This window comes from Kryptolebias marmoratus, linkage group LG2 (genome assembly GCF_001649575.2).
Source record: "Kryptolebias marmoratus isolate JLee-2015 linkage group LG2, ASM164957v2, whole genome shotgun sequence".
NCBI lineage: Eukaryota > Metazoa > Chordata > Actinopteri > Cyprinodontiformes > Rivulidae > Kryptolebias > Kryptolebias marmoratus.
In genome coordinates, this window is record NC_051431.1 from 4,975,192 (window position 1) to 4,999,350 (window position 24,159).

The 24,159-nt window shown below is 38.2% G+C and overlaps 1 protein-coding gene across 1 annotated transcript; it reads left to right on the forward strand.

The window, feature by feature from the left end:
* The first annotated feature begins 236 nt into the window (after positions 1–236).
* Positions 237–23,156, forward strand: cog6 (component of oligomeric golgi complex 6). The gene is made up of 19 exons (XM_017416262.3): positions 237–371; positions 709–852; positions 2,110–2,181; positions 2,368–2,426; positions 8,921–9,032; positions 10,054–10,136; positions 10,364–10,434; positions 11,281–11,374; positions 12,728–12,856; positions 15,300–15,391; positions 15,661–15,725; positions 15,847–15,938; positions 16,215–16,332; positions 17,102–17,233; positions 17,612–17,779; positions 19,301–19,408; positions 20,580–20,633; positions 20,723–20,802; positions 22,696–23,156. Exons 1-19 carry the CDS (start codon positions 237–239, stop codon positions 22,841–22,843), a joined length of 1,956 nt encoding a protein of 651 aa, XP_017271751.1. The 3' UTR covers positions 22,844–23,156.
* The last annotated feature ends 1,003 nt before the right edge of the window (positions 23,157–24,159 follow it).

Consider the following 24,159-nt stretch of genomic DNA (forward strand, 5'->3'; position numbering starts at 1 on the left):
GGGCAACTACTTTACGATGTGCGAACAACTTATAAAAATAATATCTGCGCACTGACATTAAAGATTATCCGGTGTCATGTCTCAACAGAAATCAATAAACTGCTTTTAGATAATTAGATAAGTCGGAACCGAGCGGAACCTTGTGTCGCTCTCCGAATGTGGACTCCACCCGGACGGTAATTCCAAACGGACCAAAACAGCCTTCGGAAGAGTTGACGTGGACGAGTGTTTGTACAATGGCTAGTAGTAAAGTAGAAATTACAGCGGACAGCTCCACTTTATCATCGAATTCAAATGTGCCTTCTCAGCCCAATAACCCGCTGTCGAGGAAGCTCAACAAAATATTAGAAACGAGGCTTGACAATGACAAGGTGAGTTGGAAGAGTTTACTTTCCTGCTAGCATGATGCTAACAGCAGCTAAATCAGTCCATTAGAGCTGATAGAGTCCCCTTAGTCGCAATTAAATCTCAACAGCAAGATAAATGTGTATTATTTTACTAATGTGCACTTATCTGCAGCTTGTTATTGTAGACTGAGTCGAAACATTTCTGGTTTGATTTGGTTTAGCCATGTATTTAATGGAATGAGAATGATACTAAATTGCAGTCATATGTTACAAAGTTTTGAGTAAATCTTGATTATTTATGATTTAAACTTGTTATAACACTTTTAGTGACTTTCGGTCATGGCGTTTTGTGTGTTTTCAGGAGATGCTGGAGGCTCTGAAGGCGCTGTCGGTGTTCTTCAATGAAAACAGTTTGCGCACCAGGAGAAATCTTCGAGGTGACATAGAAAGGCGAAGTCTTACCATCAACGAGGAGTTTGCACGAATATTTAAAGAAGTGAAAGAGGTAATAAGAGATTCGCAATAAATTCCTTTTTATTTGCTTTAAAGAACACTAACTTTTCATTGTTTAACTACGCAAAACAGTGTGTTGTTGATCAGGAGCGCAATGATTACGCTGTAAATTAGTCTCTGCGTTTTCTCTTTATTCAGCCTCACATTTAACCAAACTGTTTCTTGGTGTTTATTTTAGAAGGCACCTACTTCTAAATACCTTTTTTTTCTTCCAATATAGTTAAAATTCTGTCATTTTAAAACTGATAGTTGTAAAATCTGTAATAAACTCACATTTCTTTAGGTAGCTTGTAACACCTCTCAAGTTTGAGTGTGTGTGTTAGGGATGTCCCAATCAAGATTTGTTTTTGTTTCTGATACCGATTCAAGTAATTTAAAAATAAAGACCAGCCAATATCAAGTCTCACTGCAATACTTGCATTATTATTATTACTATTATTACAACTTGTTGCACGAATGCAGACATATTTCCTTGTAACCACATTCAGTGTTGGGAATAGTTCTTTACACTCCTTCAGCCAGACTGAATCATCATCTCCATTCATAATGTTACTTCTGAACAATTTGAGCCTAACTCTGTGTCAGTGCAATGCTCATAATTAGGCTTCAGATGCTTTAAAAATGTTATGTCACTATCCTGCTGGCTACGATGATACTAACACCCCTAACAGATAATGACCACTTGTGTATTGTTGTCAGAAAAAGTTTCACACAGGGAAATTGCTCTTTTTTTCTGCAAAAATAAAGTTGTGTTGTCCCTGTTGCTGCAGAGATTTTCCAAATGGGGTTACATTTTTTCCACTCGGCTCCTTTAGTGTTTACTTTTCATGTCAGCGCTGTGTCACGTGACTGACCGCACAGCACCAGGGTGGGGGGGAAGAAGAAGAGAGAAATGATTAAGTTTTATATGGCTGGATTATTTGTTCATATCTGCTCATATCTGTGGTTGTTATAGCATCTGTGGCATCTATAAAGAATGATTGGCGCTGGCCAGGTGGTTTGTTAGAGAATCTTTTACCACCCGATGACAGAAAACTGCAGTTGGTGCTCAGACATCTTTAATTTCCAGGCCTGTACATCATAACAGGTGCCATATTGTGGCTGCTGCTCGGCGGTTGTATTGCAGTGTAGCTGATGCCACGTAAAAACTGCTGCTCTGATACCTTTCAATGACAAATGGCTAATCGGTACTCTAATCCAATACTTCCCCAGTGTGTAGTGGTCCTATGAGTCTTTTCTGTCTCTGTAGGAGCTTGAAAGTGTTAACGAGGATGTTAAGGCGATGAGCACTTGTTGTGAAGAAATGACCAACAGACTAAAGGTATGGTAATAAATTTCCTGATTGTTATTTAGAATATTTTTTTAAACTGAAATTAGGAATTTAACAGAGATTAATTTATTAATTCGATGTTGACATCAGATTTTTACTTTACTTATGTGACTTATTGAATTTTACTAAAAGACATTTTAAAACGTGCTTTAAAATGTCGTATGTCATCTTCAACAGGCTGCAAAAGAGCAAACTCAAGACCTCATTGTGAAAACCAACAAGCTGCAAGGAGAAAAGTGAGTTGATTCTAAAACAGTAGAATTGTGTGTGTGTGTGTGTGTGTGTGTGTGTAAATCCAAACCTTGTAACACGACTCATTCATGTATATTTCAAACACTATAGTTGAATGAATCACTAGAGGAATACCCTGTAGAAGAGAATCTTTTACCTTTGCGGTTTTACTTTGTGTCTAGAATTTTTAAAACATTTCTGAAATAAATGAACGTTACATTTCAGCAAGCCAAGACGCATGAAAGCTGTGATGAAAGAAATTAGGGTTATTGCACCAAATATTTATTTCTTCTTAGATTAAAACATTATTATTTTTGCTCAATTATATACAAATCTAATTTCTTGTTCTTTAACATATCCAAATTGATACAAGCAGACATGGACCTTTTTAAAGTCAAGGCACTAATGAGTTGAAGACTTCCTGTGTCATCAGTGAAAGAGAGATTTGAGGCAACACAGGAAGGGCTGGTGAGCAGAGATGAGAGAGGAGGAATAAAAGATTCATGAGGCAGACTAATATCATTTCTGCAGTTGTATACTCACATATTGTAAGGAGGGCAGCAGTCATCATTAATGAAACATTATTTGGTTTATTTGTCTTGATGTTTGGCCTTGAGATACACTTCAAAGGCCCTGTGTGTACGCTGTATGTGTTTAGATTTGAGTGTGAATTGAGATTTGCTGATGTTGTGTTTTCAGTAGAATTAGATATGAAGATTATAAATATTCAGCTCACCGTAACACTGAGGGAACATGTAAATAGATTATGCTTCTTCTATGAAAGATATACCTATGTTTATTTTGTTTGTTTGTTTGTTTTGTTGAATGGCTCGCAGTAAGATTAATCTAGGTTCCTCTAATCAATAAATTTGGCCATTTTGCCTGTAAGTAGAGTGAATCTTTGAGCTGATGCTTTATTTGCTCTGTCAGAATGCCTTCTGCCTCTCTCCGGGTAAAGCATTTTCCCACCGTCTTGATACATCTCAACATAATCTGTCTAATCTGAGGCTGATACACTAGGATTAGAGGAGTTCTGATGAGGCACTTTGCTCAGACGTGATCAATAGTTCTGATTTGTTATCGCCTTATTCAGTTGAATCTAAAAGTATGTCAGCCTGAGATAATCAAAGATAAAATATTATTCAAAGTTCTAAATATTTTTTGCTTTTGAACCTTCGCTGGTAATTATAGGCTTTTTGTCCATCAGTGTTTACTGCAGTGTAAAAATGTTACCCCCATTTTTATCCTCTGGGAGTTTTGGTGGGTGGGACAGAGCTCATTAGCATTTGGAGCAGATGTAATCCTGGTACTCAGTGACCTTGTGTGTTGACATAAAGGCAGAGGCACTGGCAGATTTGAGACCAAAGACACTGCTGACAGCGATGATGTACCACAGCAATTCATGCTCCAGTGGCACATCATCAGCGCCTCCTTTCCAACGAGCTGATATGAAAGAAACAACAGCAAGACTTAAAAAAAGAGAAGATTTGTTCTGAATATAAGCATGACAGAAGATGACAGCTAAAGCCACCTGTGAGCACATATAGGAAATGAATTCAGACTTTGTATGGCTTTATGTTGGGCATCTTGTGGAATCAGTCAAATGTTTGACATAAATGTCCTCCTGAGCGGTCCCAGCTCTTGTGTTTCTCTTTACGCAGTGCTCCCACTGGGACCTGCTGTCCATCTCTGTGACATTTTCATGCCTAGAACCAGAATGACCCCACAGCCAGATTGGATAGCTTGTGCACACTTGGCTTTGACCTTGTCTCTAGCAATTGTATCTCCCAGGAGCTGCCAGCGGAAGTGTAGAGGCAAGCTGCTGTCCTCCAGCCACCCAGCACTCAGCTCCCTGCACCTTCTTACTCCAGTCCTCTTGGTCAGATCTGTTTCAGGTCACATAAGCCTCTGCAGTCCAGAGCCATTGTTTTTTCCATGTTTCTGTCTCATTGAGGCTGTTCAGGCTTGTTACTACAAATCTGTTTTGGGTGATTTGATTACAACTGGTCAGGTCTGCCACCTCTGTTCACACTTGATGTTTCTGTAAAAATAACAATAGATTCAGGCATCGGAACTAAATTATTACTTTTACATTAACAGAGTTCAGAGCCAGATTTAGAGTTATCTTTTGATGATCTTAATTACCTAACAGACACAATATAATAAAAATAAAGGCATATATACAATGGTTAGTGATTTCTCTGTCTGTACTAGAATCCCTTACAGGGCGGCTCTGCTGGGAGAGCAGAGCAGCTGTTTTCAAGGCTCCGTTGATGCTCCTGATTGGTAGCTGGTAAAGGACTGTTCCTAGCTGCTTGCTGTCTTATCTGCATGAGTGACTGTGTCATTTATCAACTCTAATGAAGCAGAATGAAGCTGCAGATAACTTTTAGTTTGCAGAAGTAAAGGTAGAAAACTGTTTCAGACACCAGGCTCCGTTGTGTCGGGCTGGGCTCATTCAAAAATGCTGTCATCAAGAGCACTAAATAGATGTTGTGTGTTGTTCCATGATGAAATGTAATTCTGCTCACCTGCTGTGCTCTGTGTAATCTTTGCATTAGTGTAGCATGTTATCATGTGGAGCAAACTGGGACATCTCACGGATGGATGTTTTTGTTGACAATGTGACCCCACTGGCAGCCAGACCTGGAGATGACTGTTTGATTCATTCTCCAAGTAATCCTAAACTGTTCATATGTCTCCAGTGAGCCGAGATGGCTTCACGCCAAAGTGCAATAAAAATAAATTTGGTAAGATCAACTAACATTTATCTAAATGTGTGTTCTTGGCAACTCAGTCCCTGCACAAACGGATGAATTATCAGACATTAAGCCTTTTGTGTTATTGAGCCCATTTTTCTGAAGAAATCAAATGCTCTCAGCACAACTCATGTACAGTTCATTAATAAATAAAGAGGGCAGAGGCCCCGGAGAGAACAATGAGTGTGAATAGAACCTGTGTAATATGACACTTGAGCATCATCAAAGCCCAGCTTGGTGCTAATGAGAATATGGCAGTGAGATATTCTTTTGTGTGCTTTCTGATGTAACTGTATGCACTCTTTGAACACTGGTGCATGGCTAACTAACAGCTTTGTGAATGCCAGCTTTCCGTGCAATTCTTTGGAATGCCTCCCGACAGATTCTAATGAATAATCCACCTACATGGTATGCATCCTATGAGATGATTGGAAATTCCCTCGTTACTATAAAGTGTTTTTTTTTACCATTCCTTCGTTATGCTGTGGTGGTGGGTAAATGCAATAACCGTGATCAGTTTAGCTGTATGAGGTAATTAAGCAGACACTGGTAGTTTGGAATTCTGTGTTTGAACAAACTAAATCTGAAGACTTGTTTTCATTCTATCATGCTACTTTGATTCAAATAAATATTGAACTAATAAGCTTGTTAACCTCATTTTCTCCTGAAGCACTGCCACAGAAACTCCATGAACTTTACAGTGTGACTTTGCTGATCCAAGTCTGTTGTCTCTCTGTGGTATTCAGTTATTTCAGCCTGGAGAAAAATGCGTCATGTCCTGACAGAGCTGCACAAAATTATCCCTCTGTTCCACTGTTTCCAGTTTCTTGCTCGTTTCTTAGAGGGAACTCCCTAACTGTCGTCATCTCCTGTTCTGTACAGACTCTTGTCATGATTTACCTGTACTCTTGGCCTGTACAGACATGGGTACATTTGTTGGTACACAATAATAACTACAAATCTGTCCGTACTATTTTAGCATATCTTTGTAAAAAAAAAACCCAAAAAACAACATTTTGTTTACTCTATCATATACTAAAGGCCTGCAGATATACATCAGATAGTTGCTTAAATCTGAATGACTTTTCTCAAGAAATAAAGCATTGTTTTAATGAGCTTTAGGAGTGCCAACAAATGTATTTGTCTGTGTGTGTATGAATTTAGGGAAGCTTCCTTTTTTCTTCCAGTGAATCTGTTGTAAGTTTGATGTTTTAAGGAAATGCTTTTCCCCTGATGTATCCAAGTATGGGAAGCTCATTTAATTCATGAAGAGAAAATGAATTTCCAGCAGAGAACAACTGAAAACAAGCACTGCTTTGAACTGAAACTCATCTGGTTATGCTTGACTTGACATAGTGACTTAATTAAATTGTATAATTAAGTGTTTACCCAAACATTTCACCACAGTGAGGGAAAAAAAGGAAAACTCCCACATTTAGACACAATTCATGATGCTATAATTTATTTTCATTTCTAAGAGCTTCCTGCAGAAGTCCATACATTAATGATTAAATTGCCTATCTGGATGCGAAGGCTACAACTCGTCTCTCGACAAGATTTTACAGATTTTATTGTAATGTTCGTCAAGCACAGTGTGGAGCAGTTTTACTAATTTATGCATCCCTCAATTCACTGGATGGCCTCATTAGCATGTCTTGTTCTTTCCTATAGATCACTGTAATTGTCGTGGGGTATCAGGGTGTTCTGGTTCTTCTTATTTTAATTTTCTTTTGCTAAATTATATGTTTCTTCCGAGTTACCAATCAGTTCTACATAATTCAGTTTCCGTCTCTTCGTTCTTGTTTGTGGTTTTATTGTGTGAATGTTTGGCTTAATGGTATAACTATAATGTTAAATGCGTTCATTGTTTTTTGTTGTTACATTAGCTTACTATTGTGCTGTAATCATGCATATTTATACAAGCTGAACAGTTTTTATAGTCTAAATGAAATTGTGGCTTTTCAAAGGTCATTTTCCTTAATTCAGTTGTGTGTAGCCGTAAAGTGAAAGAAGAATTTTTGTTAATGCTGCAGTTTTGACTCTGAGAACGTCAGCCATGTTTATCTGTGCATCTGCTCTCTTTGTTTTTGGAAAAACAACACAAGAAAACACAAAGCCAAGGAATCCTTGAGTTCCTTTTTGTGTGCCAGGGTTATTGAGATGTGAAGAGAAATACTGAATCCTAGGTTTCTGCAGCAGTTTTACAACCCTTTACTTCCAGCTGGCTGAGCACGGTTTTGCAGCCATGTGAAAAAAAACAAAGGTCAGATAATCACCAGGTTATTCTGCTTCACCAAAATAACCTGGTGATTTACTGCTCAGGCCTCGCTTTCATAAAAAAAGGAGTGCATTTAGATGGGATGGTGTGGATGGAGGGATGGGAACAGAGGGAGGACCCGCTGTTGTCCTGTGTCGAGTTCCCTGTTTGACCGGGGCTGTTGCCATGGTCGCTATTGTTTCGAGGCACTTCCTGACATGATAGCGATCTCTCTGCTATTGTTGACAGCAGCAAAACCTGGCCAGAATCCAACTTCTTTCTTTTTGTCTCTTGTGCATCCCTCTATTATTTATCTTCTGTCTGCTGCACATTATGTTTTCACTCTGTCCCACCCTGCTGCCTCAATTTCAGGGCTCTAAGAGCGTGTGTTTGAGCAGAGTGTGACTGCCATCTGCTGGAGTACTTTGATAATTACACCTTGTTGACAAGATGCACAAATATCTTCAATTTTTCTCTATTTTTATTCAAAGAAAAACAAATATGATACAAAAACAATAAAGAAAAAACACATTGAAGGAAGAGAGTGAGGGGAAATAACTCTATGTTGATATTGCTTTTGCTTTTTGGTCTTTTCCCAAAACAAAAATAACAGAAAATAAATAAAGAACTCCTGAATCAGATTCAATGATGAGAACAGAAAATATAGACAGAAAAAAGTGGAGATATAAGTTTGATTTTATAGCACCCTTACTTATTTTTTTATTCTGGCAGCACATCTTGAATATTTTTTACAAAAACAATCACAAAAGATGTTCTTGTGGATACAAACTTAAAAAAAAAAGACAGAAAAGAATTGTTTCTTAATAATTATCAAACCTGATATGTGTTTACTACTTGATTTTTATACATTTTAAAAGTTATGTAGTGAACAGTACAATCTTATTCCACACATTTATCCCTCTAACAAATTTACATCAACATTTTAATATTAGTCCTGAAATGTACAGTTTCTGAACATACCTTTTTCTTTAAATTCTTTCATTTTGAACAACTTCACGTATATGTTTTGGAAAGAGATTATTATATGTTTTGTACATTTATCAAGACATTGTGAAGCTACTGAGTCCTCAAGTTTAAAGAATGCAATTTAATAAAGAACTTGTTGTTTGGATCATCATAATGTGATCCATTTATGATTCTTATTTCTTTCATCTGCAGCATATTATTAGGTTTAGTTTTGGGTTTGTAGGTATTTCCTTGTATCTCTACACAGTAAGTCATGTATGGAACTATTAGGGAGAAATATAACATGTAATGATTTCTATGTTAATAAACATTTTAGTTCTTGCTTTATTAATATGTGCCTTCCAACACAATTTGAAGTAATGCAAAATATATTAAAATGGCAAAATTCAAACTCCCTGAAATTTAAAGAGGGGGAAAAACTTTCTTGTGAATATATGTTAAAATGCAACAGTGAGATGAGTTTGGAATGACAGCATCCCTCTGTGTGTCCCTTCAGTCAGCGCCTTGAAGTCAGAGCTCAGGTTGCTCAAGCTTTCCTTGCCAAGTTCCAGCTAACTAATGAGGAAATGGCCACACTACGAGGCGCTCGAGATGCTCCCATTACAGAGGTAATCACTGTCATAATGTGGACTCGTAAATTCAATTAGAACAATCCTCTGTCAGCCACAGAACAGGAGGGTAGAGTATCAAGTACCAAATATTATCTTGCTGATGTCAGTTATCTTCAGTTTTTCCACCATAATCTGCGTTCACAACCCAATAAACTGCTAAAGTGATGTTTTCACACGAACAATTTTGTCACCAATTTTATAACCTTATTACAGCAGTGAAAGATCATGACAGTTATTTCATTAATTAGGTAATAATTTAGGAAGTGATGTGGCACAACTTTATTTTATTTTATTTTATTTTACAAATTCAAAACCGCAAAGCCCAATCTGAAAAGACCCCGAAGTTGATGATTTGAGCACTATCAGACCTAATATTGGGTTCATACAGCAGAATGGCAGAACTTTCACACCTTACTTTTGTTAAAAACTGACATCACTTTTTTTTAAACTTTGTAAGGACTTTGTGACTGGCTGTAGCTCACGCTGGCCTCCTCGCCAACAAAATCTACACTGTTATATTTATATTTACTGTGCTACCTATTTGACCAAATCTTCTTCCCATCATGGAGACAGATGACAAAGAAGTCTTGTTGTAAAACAGATGTTTTGTTTCATTTAGTGTAAGAGAGTTTTGAACCATACTAATTGATGTGTATTTATTTCTTTATTTTATCAGAACTGTTTAGTATGAATCTGGAACCCAGTAGCTCAACAGCTACATGTTTGCTCTAATCTGCACTGGATAATCAAAGCAGAATCTCCTTGGACCCACCTACATTTTACAAACAAAGTTACATAGATCCAAAGAGACCCAACAGTTTGGGTCTGCATCGAGTTTAAGGTTCTAGAAACTAATGGCGTCCTCTGCTGTCGGTTTCAAGACAAGGTTACATTTCTTATATGTAATAAATGCCCTGTCTGAACCTCAAAAACTATTTTGCCAAACGATGTCAATTAAAGTCTGAATATTCTCTTAATTCTAGTATTAATTATCTGTGTGTGTCTTTACATTTTCCAGGGTTTCTTCAAAGTTCTTTCTCGGGTTAAACACATACATGAGGATGTGAAAGTCCTCCTGAGAACCAATCAGCAAACTGCAGGGTGAGCCTCACATCGGCTACATATTTTCACTCCAATGCCAATGAAACTAGAGACAGTCTCTTGTAGCAAATGTCAATTCTTTCTTATATTTATGCTATTTAAAATGAACCTTAAAAGCAGAAAAGACAAAAAAAAACCATCATCTATCTAGGTTTAGTATTCCCGTCAGTGTTGGGGTCTGACACTGTGCTGCAGGTCATGATATTGGATGTGTGCGCCTGTTTCAGGTTAGAGATCATGGAGCAGATGGCGGTGTTACAGGAGACGGCATACGAGCAGCTCTACCGCTGGGCTCAGAGTGAGTATCGCACATAATTTCAATCATTGAAACATTAAAGATTCATCTTGGGCCAAGCAAAACCATATTATTAACATGATGAAAAAGGTTACTTCTTTATGTATTCGATGATACAGTTGCTTTTTCAAGCAAGCGTAAGTCTCCTTATAGGGGTCAATTTTCCGACTGTCTTTGCTGAAAGAATATCAACAAACCAAAATTTCCACATTTAAACCATACTTTGAAATCAAAACAGTAATAAACTGTTTAGACCTCCAAAACCTCCTACTTAAAATTGTGCAATAACAAAATAAAGAGCACATTATTTGTTAATTTAGCCGTTGAGGCTTAGGAGATCTTGTTTTCTTCCATCATTTGGAAACTATTTTTGCTTTGACTTCTCTGATACCTCCAGTCCACGACAAATTCTTCTGGATCCTACCTTCCCATTTGTAGAGAATGTTTCTCTGTACATCAGGTTGTTTTGTCAAGGATCTGTATTATGTGTTTCAATTCCAGAGGGAGTTGTACATTTTTGAAGAAGACAGATAAACTTGTGTTTTCTTCATGCTGTGAGGTCGTCAGGAGTGGAGCGTGTTTATCAGTTTTCATCGCTGCCTGTCAGTTGCTTTAAATATGGCATAAGCAAACTGTCTAACTTCTTGGAAAAAAGATAATGGGAAAATGTATTTGGAAAATGTTGATGGTGCTTTGATTTGCTTGTGACCACCGTGGTGGTTGTGGTCAAACATATTTTGCAACAATGAGCCTTGCATAACATAAGCGATTACTAGAAAGCTACTAAAAAGATGATTTTTCTTTAGTAAAGATCAATTTCTCTCCTTGTTTTCCTGGCTCTCTTTCTAGATGAATGCCGAGGACTGACTCAGGAGACGTGTGATATCAGTCCTGTGTTAACTCAGGCCATGGAGGCTTTACAGGATCGCCCTGTTCTTTACAAGTAAGTAAGAACTCCTACAACCAGAGGCATATTTATTTAAAGAATACTCTGTAAACCGTGTCCTTTCTTATGTCTCTGACACAGACTTAAAATGTGCAGTTTTTTAGGCTTTATATTTACAGGCACAGGTGACGCTAGCAGGTGAATATTGAGACCTAAGGACATTTATGCTGCTTTCCTCTTAAAAAAATAAAGTTCTTGCTTATAGGATAATGAAGCAAACAGCCTAAAGCAGTGGAAAATGTCAGCACCATGCAGGTAGCAGGGAAGGAGGTCGCAGATTTTTTACAAGAAAAGGAAACAGAGTTAAAATATTTTTTAGTTCCAAACCATCCCTACAAGTTTCTGACAGTTGTTATATTTGACTCAGTGTTCAGTTTGCCTATGTTAATCAGCATTAATGCACTTTATAAAAAAATTAATTATAACAATATGATTGAAATAAGTAATTTTAATAAATGTAAAACATTCATTTTTTTATCATTCCTCATGCAGAAATTGCTCCTCACGTGTTGGTAAGATGTAAGCTTACTTTAAAAAATACCTAAATGGATAAGTGTGTTTTGGAACAAATTGTCTAAATTAGTTTTGAAAGGTAAATCTTTTACTGTTGTTGTTGAAGGTCTTTTTGACATCTTTGATTTCTCACTGCAAACAGAAGCAAGTAGATGAAGGCAAACCTATTATTTTGCATAAAGTCATTAAGCATTTAAAATGGTTTTGAGCCGTCTGTAGCGACACAAATCTATAAAGTCCAGATGCATACCACTTTCCTTATTGTACTTCTAAACTTTCACATCATCTTTTTCACATTTTATTTTATTTCAGTTGCCTGTTTTGTGAATTAAAGACCTGGTCATTTTGGATGGTTACTGAAACAGGAAATCAATACAAACAAATAAACATCATTTAAAAATCAGAATTGTAAACAGCCAGCAGGAAATAACTTGTTCTTATTTTAGAACAAATAGTTCCAAACGACTTCCTGAACCTTACCTTGAGTCTAATTTTATCCTTTAAAGCAGCAAAACAAAGCTTCACACCCTGTGTTTTCATGTGTGTTCATGGCCGACACTTCTTCTGTCTGCATTGTGTTTGTCGGAAGTGCACCTGCTCCTGTGAACACGGTGTCCAAGGTCACACTCCGGCTGGGTTTGTTGAGGCTGGATACCAGTGCTCTTCGGCACACTATCTTCTGTTTAGTCTGTCACAGACGCTGTTCCTGCCAAGTCATCACAACTGCTCCAAACTCACTCCTTACGGAAACGCTGCCTACATTGTTGATTTTAAAAGCAGACCACAGAGTCTTCACAACAGCTCCGGGGCTCCTGTCTTTCTCTTTTGTTTGTTCAGGTACACCCTGGACGAGTTCGGGACCGCACGCAGATGTGCTGTGGTTCGAGGCTTCATCGACGCCCTGACCCGCGGTGGGCCAGGAGGTACTCCACGGCCCATCGAGATGCATTCACATGACCCTTTGAGGTACATTTCCAGTCTTATTTAAACGTTCCCTCTGGAAGCTGGAAGACAATTTAAAAGAAAAAAAAAAGCCCACAAATGGGGACTTCTGGTGGATTCTGGGAAAACAAATGCAGTCAGGAGAATTAAGCCTTCAGGCAGAGCTTTTCAGCAGAATGGCTTCATACCAAGTCAAACTGTGTTCAATTCTATATATAACTAAACCATCTTGATGTTGTAACCTAATCATAATAATAAAAACTGCAACTGTTATAAATAATACAATTTAAAGGGTAAGAAAGATTTTGCACAAAATAAGTTCATGCATTTTGTGTGTTGGTTTTGCTTATGGCTTAAAGTGACAAGCTGCCCTTGATATAAAAAAAAAGTTGTCCCATATAAATAGCTATTTTCTTTTAACCATTAAAAGTGACAAAGGATATATATATATATAAATATCAAATGGAATCACCTTTAAAATCACAAATTAATTTGTGTACAAATAAAAGTCAAAATACACTCAAACATTGAACTGAAATAATTTGGTTTGACTTGGATATTTCTGGAAATTGGAGAGAGAGAGAGAGAGAGAGAGAGAGAGAGAGAGAGAGAGAGAGAGAGAGAGAGAGAGAGAGAGAGAGAAGTCCAGCGTTTTCTGATTGAGGACCATGGCCTCGGATTTGGAGGTGCTGATTTTCACCCCAGCTGCTTCACACTCGGCTGTGGAACCGCTCCATTGAGAGCTGGAGATCATGGCACGATGACGCCAACTGTACCAGATCTTCTGAAAATAACAGAGGCACGTTCCTGAGGCCACCAAACTGGACCCCCTCCGCCCCCTGGCTGCTCAGAGAAATTCTGTCCATAAAAGTCATGAACAGAATCGGTGACAACGGGCAGCCCAGGCAAAGTTCATCCCTCACCCTGAAGAGGTCCGACTCACTGCTGACAATGCAAACCAGACTCTCGCACCATTCGTATAGGGACTGAATGGCTCATAACAACGGACCCCCCAATCCCATACTCAAGGAGCACCCCCCACAGGGTACCTTGAGGAACATGGTCGAACGCCTTCTCCAAGTCCAGAAAACACACGTAAACTGGTTGGGCAAGCTCCCATGCCTCACCCGGGTTGTGAGGGAGGCTGAAAGTATAAGTCAATCAGATTAAGTTCCAAACTGGTCAGCGTTAAGGTTACAAAGTGCCTGAGTCTGCTTACGTTTCCTGTCAGGCCTTATCCTCTTCTTTCTGTGCCCAGGAGCAAAAACAGGTGATTTTCTCAGAATACCAGCTCGGTGTGGAACACAAAATCACCTCCACTTTATAGTTCTGAGAACATCAAGTTCTTTCTCACCCCTCATTGTCCTCACACTCACCAATCACAAAGCAGCTCCGGAGAGCAGGCAAGCCTTGAAACTATGCATTTCTGACCCATTTTGATGACATTCATTATTCTTCTTCCCAAGTTTGAAACTGTCCTGGAAACCGCAGTCATTTATGAACCACAACTTTCCTTTACAGTTTGAGCTGAGCTTTTCCAGAAGAGGCTGTTTGGGTGATGTCTGGGGAGAAAAAAAACAAAAAAAAAACATTTGAATGTGTTTTTAAAAAATGAAATCTTAGAAAACTAAATAAAGTTAGAGTATAAAAAGGCTGACATACATCATAACCGATGCAGTGAAACATTTATTTCCAATGCATCGCTGCAACTTGTTTTACAAACTTCAGTCATTAACTTGAACTCTGTTTGTTACGTCCAATGAAAATACACAAGTTTAAGACAGCAGTGTCTACATCCTTGTTACATTATTAGAGACCAAAATAAAAGTATTCTGGTATTTTTGGCTTCGGCCCTGCCTCACAGAAGAAGACTCAGTAAGACCCCTCAGTCTTGTATCAAATTTCCATGTTAAAAAGTTCTACAGTGAAAATGTTTTGCAAATATCAGCCCAAACTTTTTGAAGTTTGGAACCTTTTTAAGGCTTCATCAAGCTTGAAAAACATGTATATGATATAATGTGCAACTTATATTGCACACAAAAGTGTCAGTTTTTGACTCAGTGCTGTTACATACCACAGCTGTAGGGGGAGCCCAAGAGCAAATTAACTGCCAGACTTCTAAATGTTGTTTTTTCCACCTTTATGTAACAGAAACACATTTTATCTGATAGATATAAAACTTGATGAGCCATCTCCTAAGTACGCCATAATTGTGACATGGTAAGATGGTCGCTCTCCTAGGTACTAATCTTAGGTGGGTTTTTATACAGATTAGAGACGCATTCATTTACTTTGCAATTATTTTAAGTAGATTTGTCTTTGTACTTTCTTTTATATTCTGTGTTTAACATCTCTCTTTTGGTTGTATTTGATTTTAATTTAAAATGGGTTTATTGCACACCACTTTGGTCAACTTTGGTTGTTTTTAAGCATGCATTGTAAAACAAAGTTGGTCTCCTTCTGTCAGGTATGTTGGGGACATGCTGGCCTGGCTGCACCAAGCAACCGCCTCAGAAAAAGAGCATCTAGAAGCTCTGCTAAAACAAGTCACTCTACAAGGTACGATACGCTGCACGATGTTCCTCATCTGGTTCAGAGTCAAAAAAAAGATAACAAAACACTTGGATTTTGCATTTTTAAGCAGGGATTGTTTACTTATTTTACACTGAGTTGTTATGATAGCACTATTCTTAATTACCTGAATGTGTCCCTGTAATGTTTACCTAAGTTTATGTCCAAATTGGCATCAGGTTTGCAGTTGTATACTTAATAGTTTTATAACAGCTGATGTGCCTATCCTCATCTGACCCTGGCCAGTTTTATTTCAGGTGCGGAGGAGAACATGCAAGAAGTGGTGGGGCACATCACAGAGGGAGTCTGCAGGCCGCTGAAAGTGGGCAGCCAATTCACTTTTCAGTCCTATTAAAGCCTGAGCCGTTTACTGGTGATTGCATACTGTGCGCTCTCAGGTTTTACTCATTGACTCACTTGTTTGCTATCGATCTGCTCCTCAGGTGCGGATAGAACAAGTCATTGTGGCAGAGCCGGGTGCTGTTCTGCTTTACAAGCTGTCGAATCTGCTGAAGTTCTACCACCACACAATCAGGTGTTTTAACATTTGCTTTAGAAACAGACTTACCAGCAACTTTTATCTAACGTAACACTTTTATTTGATTTGCTTTATTTAATACAAGTTTTTACATCTTTTTCGTTTGCTATGCTGTTTGGACAAACCATTATTTAAAAATGTAACTTAAAGATCTTAATTCAGGTAATGATTTTTTTGGTGAGCACTAAATTAGACGAGTGAATTAGAATAATAATTTTAAAAAGCCATCATTTAAATTCCATCCAATCGTTTTCTAATTTGATCTTCATTCAGCTCCATTATTGGGACCAGTGTTGCTTCTTTGCTCATCACTACTGAGGAAATGCACCTCCTCAGTAAGAAGATGTTCTTCAACAGCCTGAGTCTCCATGCGAGCAGACTCATGGACAAGGTGGCGTACGAGTGTTTTTATTTGATTTGAAAGTGACTACTAGAAAACACCTTTAAGTACAAAAAGAGATAAAAGAAGCAGCCTTGTTGTTCAAGGAGAGTTGGTTTGCTGTGTTCTTTCATAAAAAGCATAAATGGCCCAGCAGTGAAGTTTAGTGTTGCTCCCTGCGGACACATATTGTGTATTTTAGCTCTTTGTCTGAAACCCTCAAAGTCAACAAGGCTATTTCTGAAACACTTGTGCTTGTAAACAGTTTCAGCCTCCTGGCCACAGCAGCGAAACGGTGCTAGCTGCCAAGAAACTCTTTACTTGTTGCTGTTTAGTTAAATTGGCATCCAAATATACCTTAGCACGGGCACGAGCTCTTCCACATTACGCTGTGCCTGTGTGCTGATCGATAGCAGTTACAAGAATTATCTCTGCAGCTTGGTGTTAATCAAATTGGATGCCCTCAGGGTTTTGGTGTCAGTTCCAGCTAATGCCAGGAACACAGCCTTTTCATAATTTGCTCTATTAGGTGCACAAAGGTGGCCTTGCGCGGTTCTGCATTGTGCGGGGTTCGGTGAAATCACAACCCTCTTCATTACAAAAGCTCTACAAATTGATGCTCAGATGTATACTTGATTAAAATGCTGCTCAATTGGTTTGTTTATTGCTTTAATCATGCTATAAGGAGTTAGTTTATTCATTCAGCTAACCTCTTAAAGATTTTTTTTCTTGTTTGTGCTCTATCCTATACTTCAACTCCTGGTTCTGTGTGTGTGAGCAGGTGGAGCTGCCCCCCCCAGACCTTGGACCTACAGCATCCCTCAATCAGACCCTGTCCCTCCTCAGGGAGGTGCTGGCCTCCCATGACTCCTCTGTGATTCCTCTTGATGCTCGCCAGGCTGATTTTGCTCAGGTAAAAATGTCTTTCTGGAACATGAATGTTCTTAAAAAAAACTCACCTCCCTTTAAACATCTTTTCAGTCTGAACCTGTTAAAGTTTCACAGTGCAGCATTTTCTGTGATCTATTGGCAAGAATTCAATCTTCTTTCCATACAGTAACTCTGTTTTCATTAAGTCAAACAAATATAAAACCTGTTTTGAATTGCCTCAAAATGAGCATTTTATATTCAAAGTAAAAACAGCAGATGATTCATTTTGTGCCACACCACCATGTTGCTAGTAGCTTAGAAGTGGGAAAACATGCATTTGCTGTAATGTGAGCTTTTTCATGCTTAAAAAGGTACAGTGAAGTAGGTTTTGCTACATTCTGTGTCATCCTATATTTTGCAGGTTCTCTCTTGCATCCTGGATCCCCTGCTCCAGTTGTGTACCGTGTCAGCCAGTAACCTCGGCACCGCTGACATGGCTACATACATGGTCAACTCGCTGTATGTCATGAAAACCACTCTGGCTCTCTTTGAGTTCACCGACAAGAGGCTTGAGATGTTGGAGTTCCAGGTCTGCTCCCATTTAATACACACATATATACAACCCCAATTCTGCAAAAAGTAGAGACGTTGTGTAAAATGTAAATCAAATCAGAATGCAATGATTTCATAAACCCACATTTTATTCATTTTAGAACATGTTTTCTCTAAATTAATCTGCAATAAACTGCATCTAAAAATAGTGGAACAATATCAGAATAATGTCCCTCAACAGAAAATTAGGAAAACTTTAAATATTCCATCATCTACAGTTCATAAAATTATCAAAAGATTTCAAGAATCTGTAGAAATCTCTGAGCACAAAGAACAAAAGACTGAAAGTCAATATTGGATGCCCATGAACTTTGAACCCTCAGATGCCACTGCATTAAGAACAGGTCTGGTTCTGTTCTGGACATCACTGCATGGACTCAGGAACACATCCACACATCTTTGTCTGTAAACACAGTTCATTAGTAGCACTGGCATAGGCAGCTATCTGGAAAGGAACCATCAAGACGTCTTTTTCTTTTTTAGGGAAGCCTTTGCATATTTCAGCAAGACAATGCTAAACCACATACTGGTTCCATTACAGCAGCATGGCTTCATAGTAGAAGAGCCGAGGTGTTGAACTGGCTGTCTGAAGTCCAGACCTCTCACTAACTGAGAACATTTGGTGCATCATGAAGCAAAAAAATCAGTAAAAACAAAAATAATTTAAAAAAAGAGCCAGGACTGTTGAACAGAAATTTACATTAAACAAGAATAGAACAACATTCCCTCCAAAACCTCCGGCAGCTGCTCTCCTCACTTTCTAGGTGTTTACAGACTGATGGTAAAAGGAGAGGAGATGCTTCAATCATCCCAAATAAGGCAGTTTTTTTAGATGTATTGCTGCCATCAGATTCAAAACTGCCTCATTTTTGGCCTAAAATATTGTACAATTTCTTTGTTTAAACATTTGACATGTTCACCGGGTTCCGCTGTGAATAAATTATGGATTTGAGATTTGTAAATCATTGCATTCTGTTTTTATTTACATTTTATGCAAAATCTTTTTTAGAATTGGGTTCACAAAGTGCATATTTCTCATTTTTATGTGTCTGTTTTATTTTTTTACATTCATCAAGGGCATTAAGATAATAATGAAAGTAAAGCTACATCTCATCATAGTAAGACAGGAGTAGATGAACCATAAAACCCCTTTATCCACCGTGATGGCTCAGCTTACTGTCACGTTGTCTGTAGGCCTATTGTTCATAAAAAAATAGTTAATCATTCTTGTCCCTTTCATTAAAATCCACAGCTGAAATCTTTTACTAAAAAGATTTAATTTACTGTCTCATGAAAGGGTGTGCTTCATGTATTGTTGTTCCTGCTCAAATGCGCCATCCATCCCTTTATTTTTGGCACCTCTTTTGTTAATTGAGGACCACAAGAGCTCCTCTAGAAGTTTCATTATCAGCGGCACTGTTAATTCTCCATTAAACATAAGCACCATTGGTTCACAATGCATGGAATCAACTCTGAGCCGCTCTCTCTCATTTTTCAGATCGAGGCTCACCTTGATACGCTGATCAACGAGCAGGCGTCCTACGTGCTGACCAGAGCTGGACTAAGTTATATCTACAACTGTGTGCAGGAGCACAGTTCAGAACAGGTCTCACATATGTGTCTATTTTCATCTCAAACTTTTCCATTTCAGACCCTCTAATGGACCTTTTTATATATTATACAGACCCTGAAGTATTGTTTACAGTATCTCATTGGGCTTTGGAAGTATTTATAGGCTTTACTATTGCCATGGTTACCACATGACCTGCGTCTTTGTTGGAACATAATAGCGTTTTTATCAGATTTACAGATGAGAAAAGGAGAGGGAAAGACAGATTGTGTCATGTTCTATTAAAATATATTGGCTTTTCCAGAAGTGTCTTGTGCAGATAAGTGAGCCGATGTCCCAGAGCTGTCCTTTCTCTCTCTCTTTTTTTTTTTAAACACACTTTGCCTCTGGGCTGACTGAAACTCATAGTTGTGGTTTAGCCGGCAAATCTTGACTTTGGGTCGTGTAAGGACACACCACACCCTGTTCCTGCTGCTGCAGCTCAATGCAATGCTTAGTGACAAACTATCATTCTTCTGCAGCCTTCTCTATGTGGGTGGTATGGGTTAGGTTTTTTGTTTCTTTTTTAAAGGTTGTGTATATGAATGTCTGACTAAATCCCAGATGTCTGCAAAAAACAAGAATCCCAACATCTCTGTTCTACTTTAAACGTCACTTTTTATGTTGGATGAATCCATGTTACATAAGATGAAACAAGGATATACTTTTTAATGGGTCTTGTAGTCAGCAGATGAGTTTGTCTCGGTCTGTTTGTTATAGGGCCTATAACCTGTAAAACCTCTCTAGGGGCTGCTCCACCACAATGAACCTTGTACTTTCTTTTATTTGCTAGTTTTAATGCTGGCAATTTAGGCATTTAAGCTTGACTTAATGTAACCATTTTGAATGGTGAGTGATGGTTAATTACCCTAAAAGTACCTCATGTGGTTTACACAGAGTCAGACATTTATTTACTTATGTCAAGTTTACATTTTGGAAAAACATTTCACTTACTTTTAAATTAAAGACGTAACATTCCTTGAAGGAATGCAAATTGCTCACTGCCTTTCAGGCCAGAGATTTAATCTAAAATCTTACATTGAGAGGGGACAGAGGTTTTTTATTATTATTATTATTATTCTCTACTTAAGAGTCAGTTTTGTTTCTTTTGAAATGCCGTGTCCTTGACGTGAACCGTAAGATGATGTGATTTTTTTTTTTCTCCCAGGGTCCTCTGTCCCTCCTCCCTAGTATGGACAACTCTTCTGTGAAAGCAGCCATGGTGAGCACCCAACATGAATTAGTAAAGCAGATTTATCTACAGGCGTCCCGTCAATAAACACGTGCTTTTATCTGTCCGTGAAATATTAGGTCCAGTTTGACCGGTACTTGTCGTCACCGGACACGCTTGTGATGCCGCAGCTCAACTTCCTCCTAAGTGCAGCTGTCAAGTGAGTCCACCGCGTTCACGTTCTCTGTTGTAAGCAAAAGCGAGCACAGAATAATAAGACGTCATTTGAAATGTTTGCTTTATCATGTGGTGCAATGACCGGGAGAAGAGCGTGTTCAGGAGGACTAAAAATAGAATGGGCACGTTTGCCTAAAAGTAGTCAACATTCATTAGTTTTCCGGATTTAATGCAATCATTATGGCATCCTGAACAAAACACTCGACTAAATGCACATGGAGTTTGGATGCTAAATTGCTAAATCCACCTACACAATGAGCGAATGGTCAACAGGACTGGCTGTATTTGTCCTCCTGATCAGAAAACGCACATGCTTTTAGCTCAATCCGGCTGCTGCTTTGGAGGGTTCTTTCTATGAGTTATGCTTACGGGGAAGTGCAGCAGGCTTGAGAAGCACTCTGTACCTCAGGTTAATGTTCTCTATTAATGGACATGGGGGAGCTGATGTGCAGGATGCCATTAATTAGCTTTTGGTCCATTTCTCACTCAGACTGGTTGCCTGAAATCATTCATCCTCTCTCTATCCTGCTATCTCGCACGTCGGTTTCTCCACTCACCTAAATACACAAAAACATATCTGAAAACACTCCTGGAGCACACAAATAAAGGTAATGCAATGTTCCCTTTTTTCCCCCCTTCATTCCACATTTGTGTTATTGTGGAATAAGGTGTTCTACACTCTGCTGGGGAGCCAGCCTCTCTCTGGGCCAATTTAAAAAAAATGGATTCAAAGAGCCTGAGAGGAATACAACCAAGTCGCTTCTATTGTGTCCTCAAGGCTTCTCACTGGGCTCTTCAGCCCGACTGTTACATCCTCAATAATGTTCTTTTTCTGCATACATGATGTTCTAATTTGATATAGAGCAGTGGCCTTCAGTTAAAACTCAGTGAGGCCTGCCTAAAGAAGATTTTCTCTAGAAAAAGCCCACTATATATATATATATATATATATATATATATATATATATATATATATATATATATANATTCTCTTTTTAAGGAAAGCCACTCACTATATTGCCTTTTAGGTGTGTACTTCCCTGTGGGGTGAGAAAACCACAAGTCAGAAAAGCTGAACCAACTAAAATGAATCATAAATGTGGGAAAAGCTGCTCCGCAAAGAAAAAAGAATTAATTACTTTAAATTATAGAAAAGCTGCAACACCTAAAATGAATTACCGTGAATGTGGGGAAAGCTGTGCTGCCTAAAATAAATATTGTAGAAAAACCTTGCAAAATATATCCACTGAAATTTAACACTTGATTTGGGTCCAGATGAGACTTCATTTGGGCCCAAATCCAGACCACGGTTCACCATTTGGGAACCCGTAGTATGATGTTTTGTTTTTTGTGTATTTATAAAAGGAGCTGAACTCAAATCAATAATGAAAATTTGATGGTTTTAAAATCTCACCATCAAGTAACAAGAAATATCCTAACAGGTAAAATAAAATCTGATTGTTTTTTTTATGGTTTATAAAATTGTTTGCTGTAATGTATATCCGGCATGTTTTGGGGAAAAGGTAATTTATCTTTCTTCAATGAATATTTTGATATATTGCATCTGATAATCAGTGATAATATATTTATTGTGGTAAACTGTGTAACTGAGGCTTAAACGATGAAAGTTTTTATTTGAGTGATATGTTGTGGCTCTCACCTTTTCTTGTACTTCCATGTGGTGGTGAGTGTCTGTAGATGGCAGGATGCACCACACAGGAGCACACAGTTGTTACTGAAGGGAAGAAAGTAAACTCTTATTTCAGCTCCGATCGGTCATTAAGTCGAACAGCACTTTGCATTTCTGATTCAGACTGATTTAAAACAACCACAGAAACATTTGTCAGCTTCTCATGAGTTTGATCTGTTTTTGCAGGGAGCAGATTTTCCGTCAGTCCACAGAGCTGGTGTGCAGAGCGTATGGAGAAGTTTATGCAGCTCTGACCAGCCCCACTAATGCCTACCAGGACCCAGAAGTCCTGGTACCCAGATCACCCCAGCAGGTTCAGACTCTGCTGTCCTGAGACACCTTACTTCACCTCACTGTCCTGCAGATCATTTAGGCAGACGTGTAATTTGTACAGCATATTAACACAAATGTAAATAAAAGTAGTTCTCCTTTTGGGAAATGTGGGAAGTGGCTTGTTGACCTCAGAAAGGTTAAAATGTAATTTAAGCTTCACGTGTGCTTGGGGAAAAAACACACGCCATGTGTATGATACATTTGTTTAACTGGTGCAGGTATTCTGTGTTACCTGTTTCTGTTGTACAAGAATCATATACCCTGTATATGTTATGAAATTTTGAACAATACATAAAATGAAAGAAAAATCCAAATAACGGTGCTCGTCTTCTTTTACACACACAGAAGTGGTCGAGAAAAGTTCAGCAGCAGCTCCAGCAGGAAACCTCAGAGGCTTCAGTGCAAACAGCATGTTTATTTTATTACCATGTTTGACTTGTAGGAATAAAACGGAAAATGTCTCAACCTTCAGAGTTGGATTGTTTTTTAACTGCAAGAATGAGGTTACATTTACGGACAACTGGGCCATTTATACACATTATTGTTTGACAACAGGACAAAAAGGTTTTCACTATTTCCACAACATTCTGTTTGTATATACTGACATATGAGGCAACTTTTCTTTGTTTTATAAATAAGCAAATTCGCCTTTAGAAATGATCTGGGTCACTTCAACAACTGAGCCTCTCCTTTCTGACAAAAGTTAGTTGAAATTAAAATTTTTATCACAGATGATCTCTATAATCAGACTGAAAACTCAACATATTTCACAATAAATGTCACAAAGCAAAAATATAGTAGTCATGAATTATTAGAATAGTAATCTAGATGTTGAGGTGGTTTGTGTTGTTATTATATCTTTGGTTAAAATCATTATCAGCAATGTTTGTGTGCTTAAACTTGTCATGTTGGGGTCAAAGGCTTGTGTGAGTCAAGCTGAAAGGTTTCTGGTCTTTGGTTCCCAAATTTAGGATCAGGACCCCACTGTGGGTCATGAAACACCAAGGAACGGGCTTTAATTCAATTTAACGACAACTGAAAATATATTTTATTACAAAACGTACAAACAGTCAAACATAGTTTGTCTCAGTGTCTGTTATATTTCTATTTGATCTGTTATATCATTGTTTATAGTGAAGGAGTTTGCATAAATTTGAGCCTGTATGTATAATATTTTAACTTTTTAGCAACATTTATACTTTAACCAGTCATAATCAGGGTCCTCAGTCTGCGCTGCTGTAATTTTGTGGGTCGAAAGCAGAAAAGTTTGGTCCAGATGAATGTGCCATGGAAATAAAGGTATTTTAACCATTTGAA

What these genes read in the sequence shown, in the direction of transcription:
- cog6 (XM_017416262.3), top strand. Translation starts at nt 237, where the DNA reads ATGGCTAGTAGTAAAGTAGAAATTACAGCGGACAGCTCCACTTTATCA. An exon ending in CGAGCAGACTCATGGACAAG is followed by an intron (nt 16,333 to 17,101) that starts GTGGCGTACGAG and finishes GTGTGTGAGCAG; the next exon opens with GTGGAGCTGCCCCCCCCAGA. An exon ending in AGGAGCACAGTTCAGAACAG is followed by an intron (nt 19,409 to 20,579) that starts GTCTCACATATG and finishes TTTTTCTCCCAG; the next exon opens with GGTCCTCTGTCCCTCCTCCC.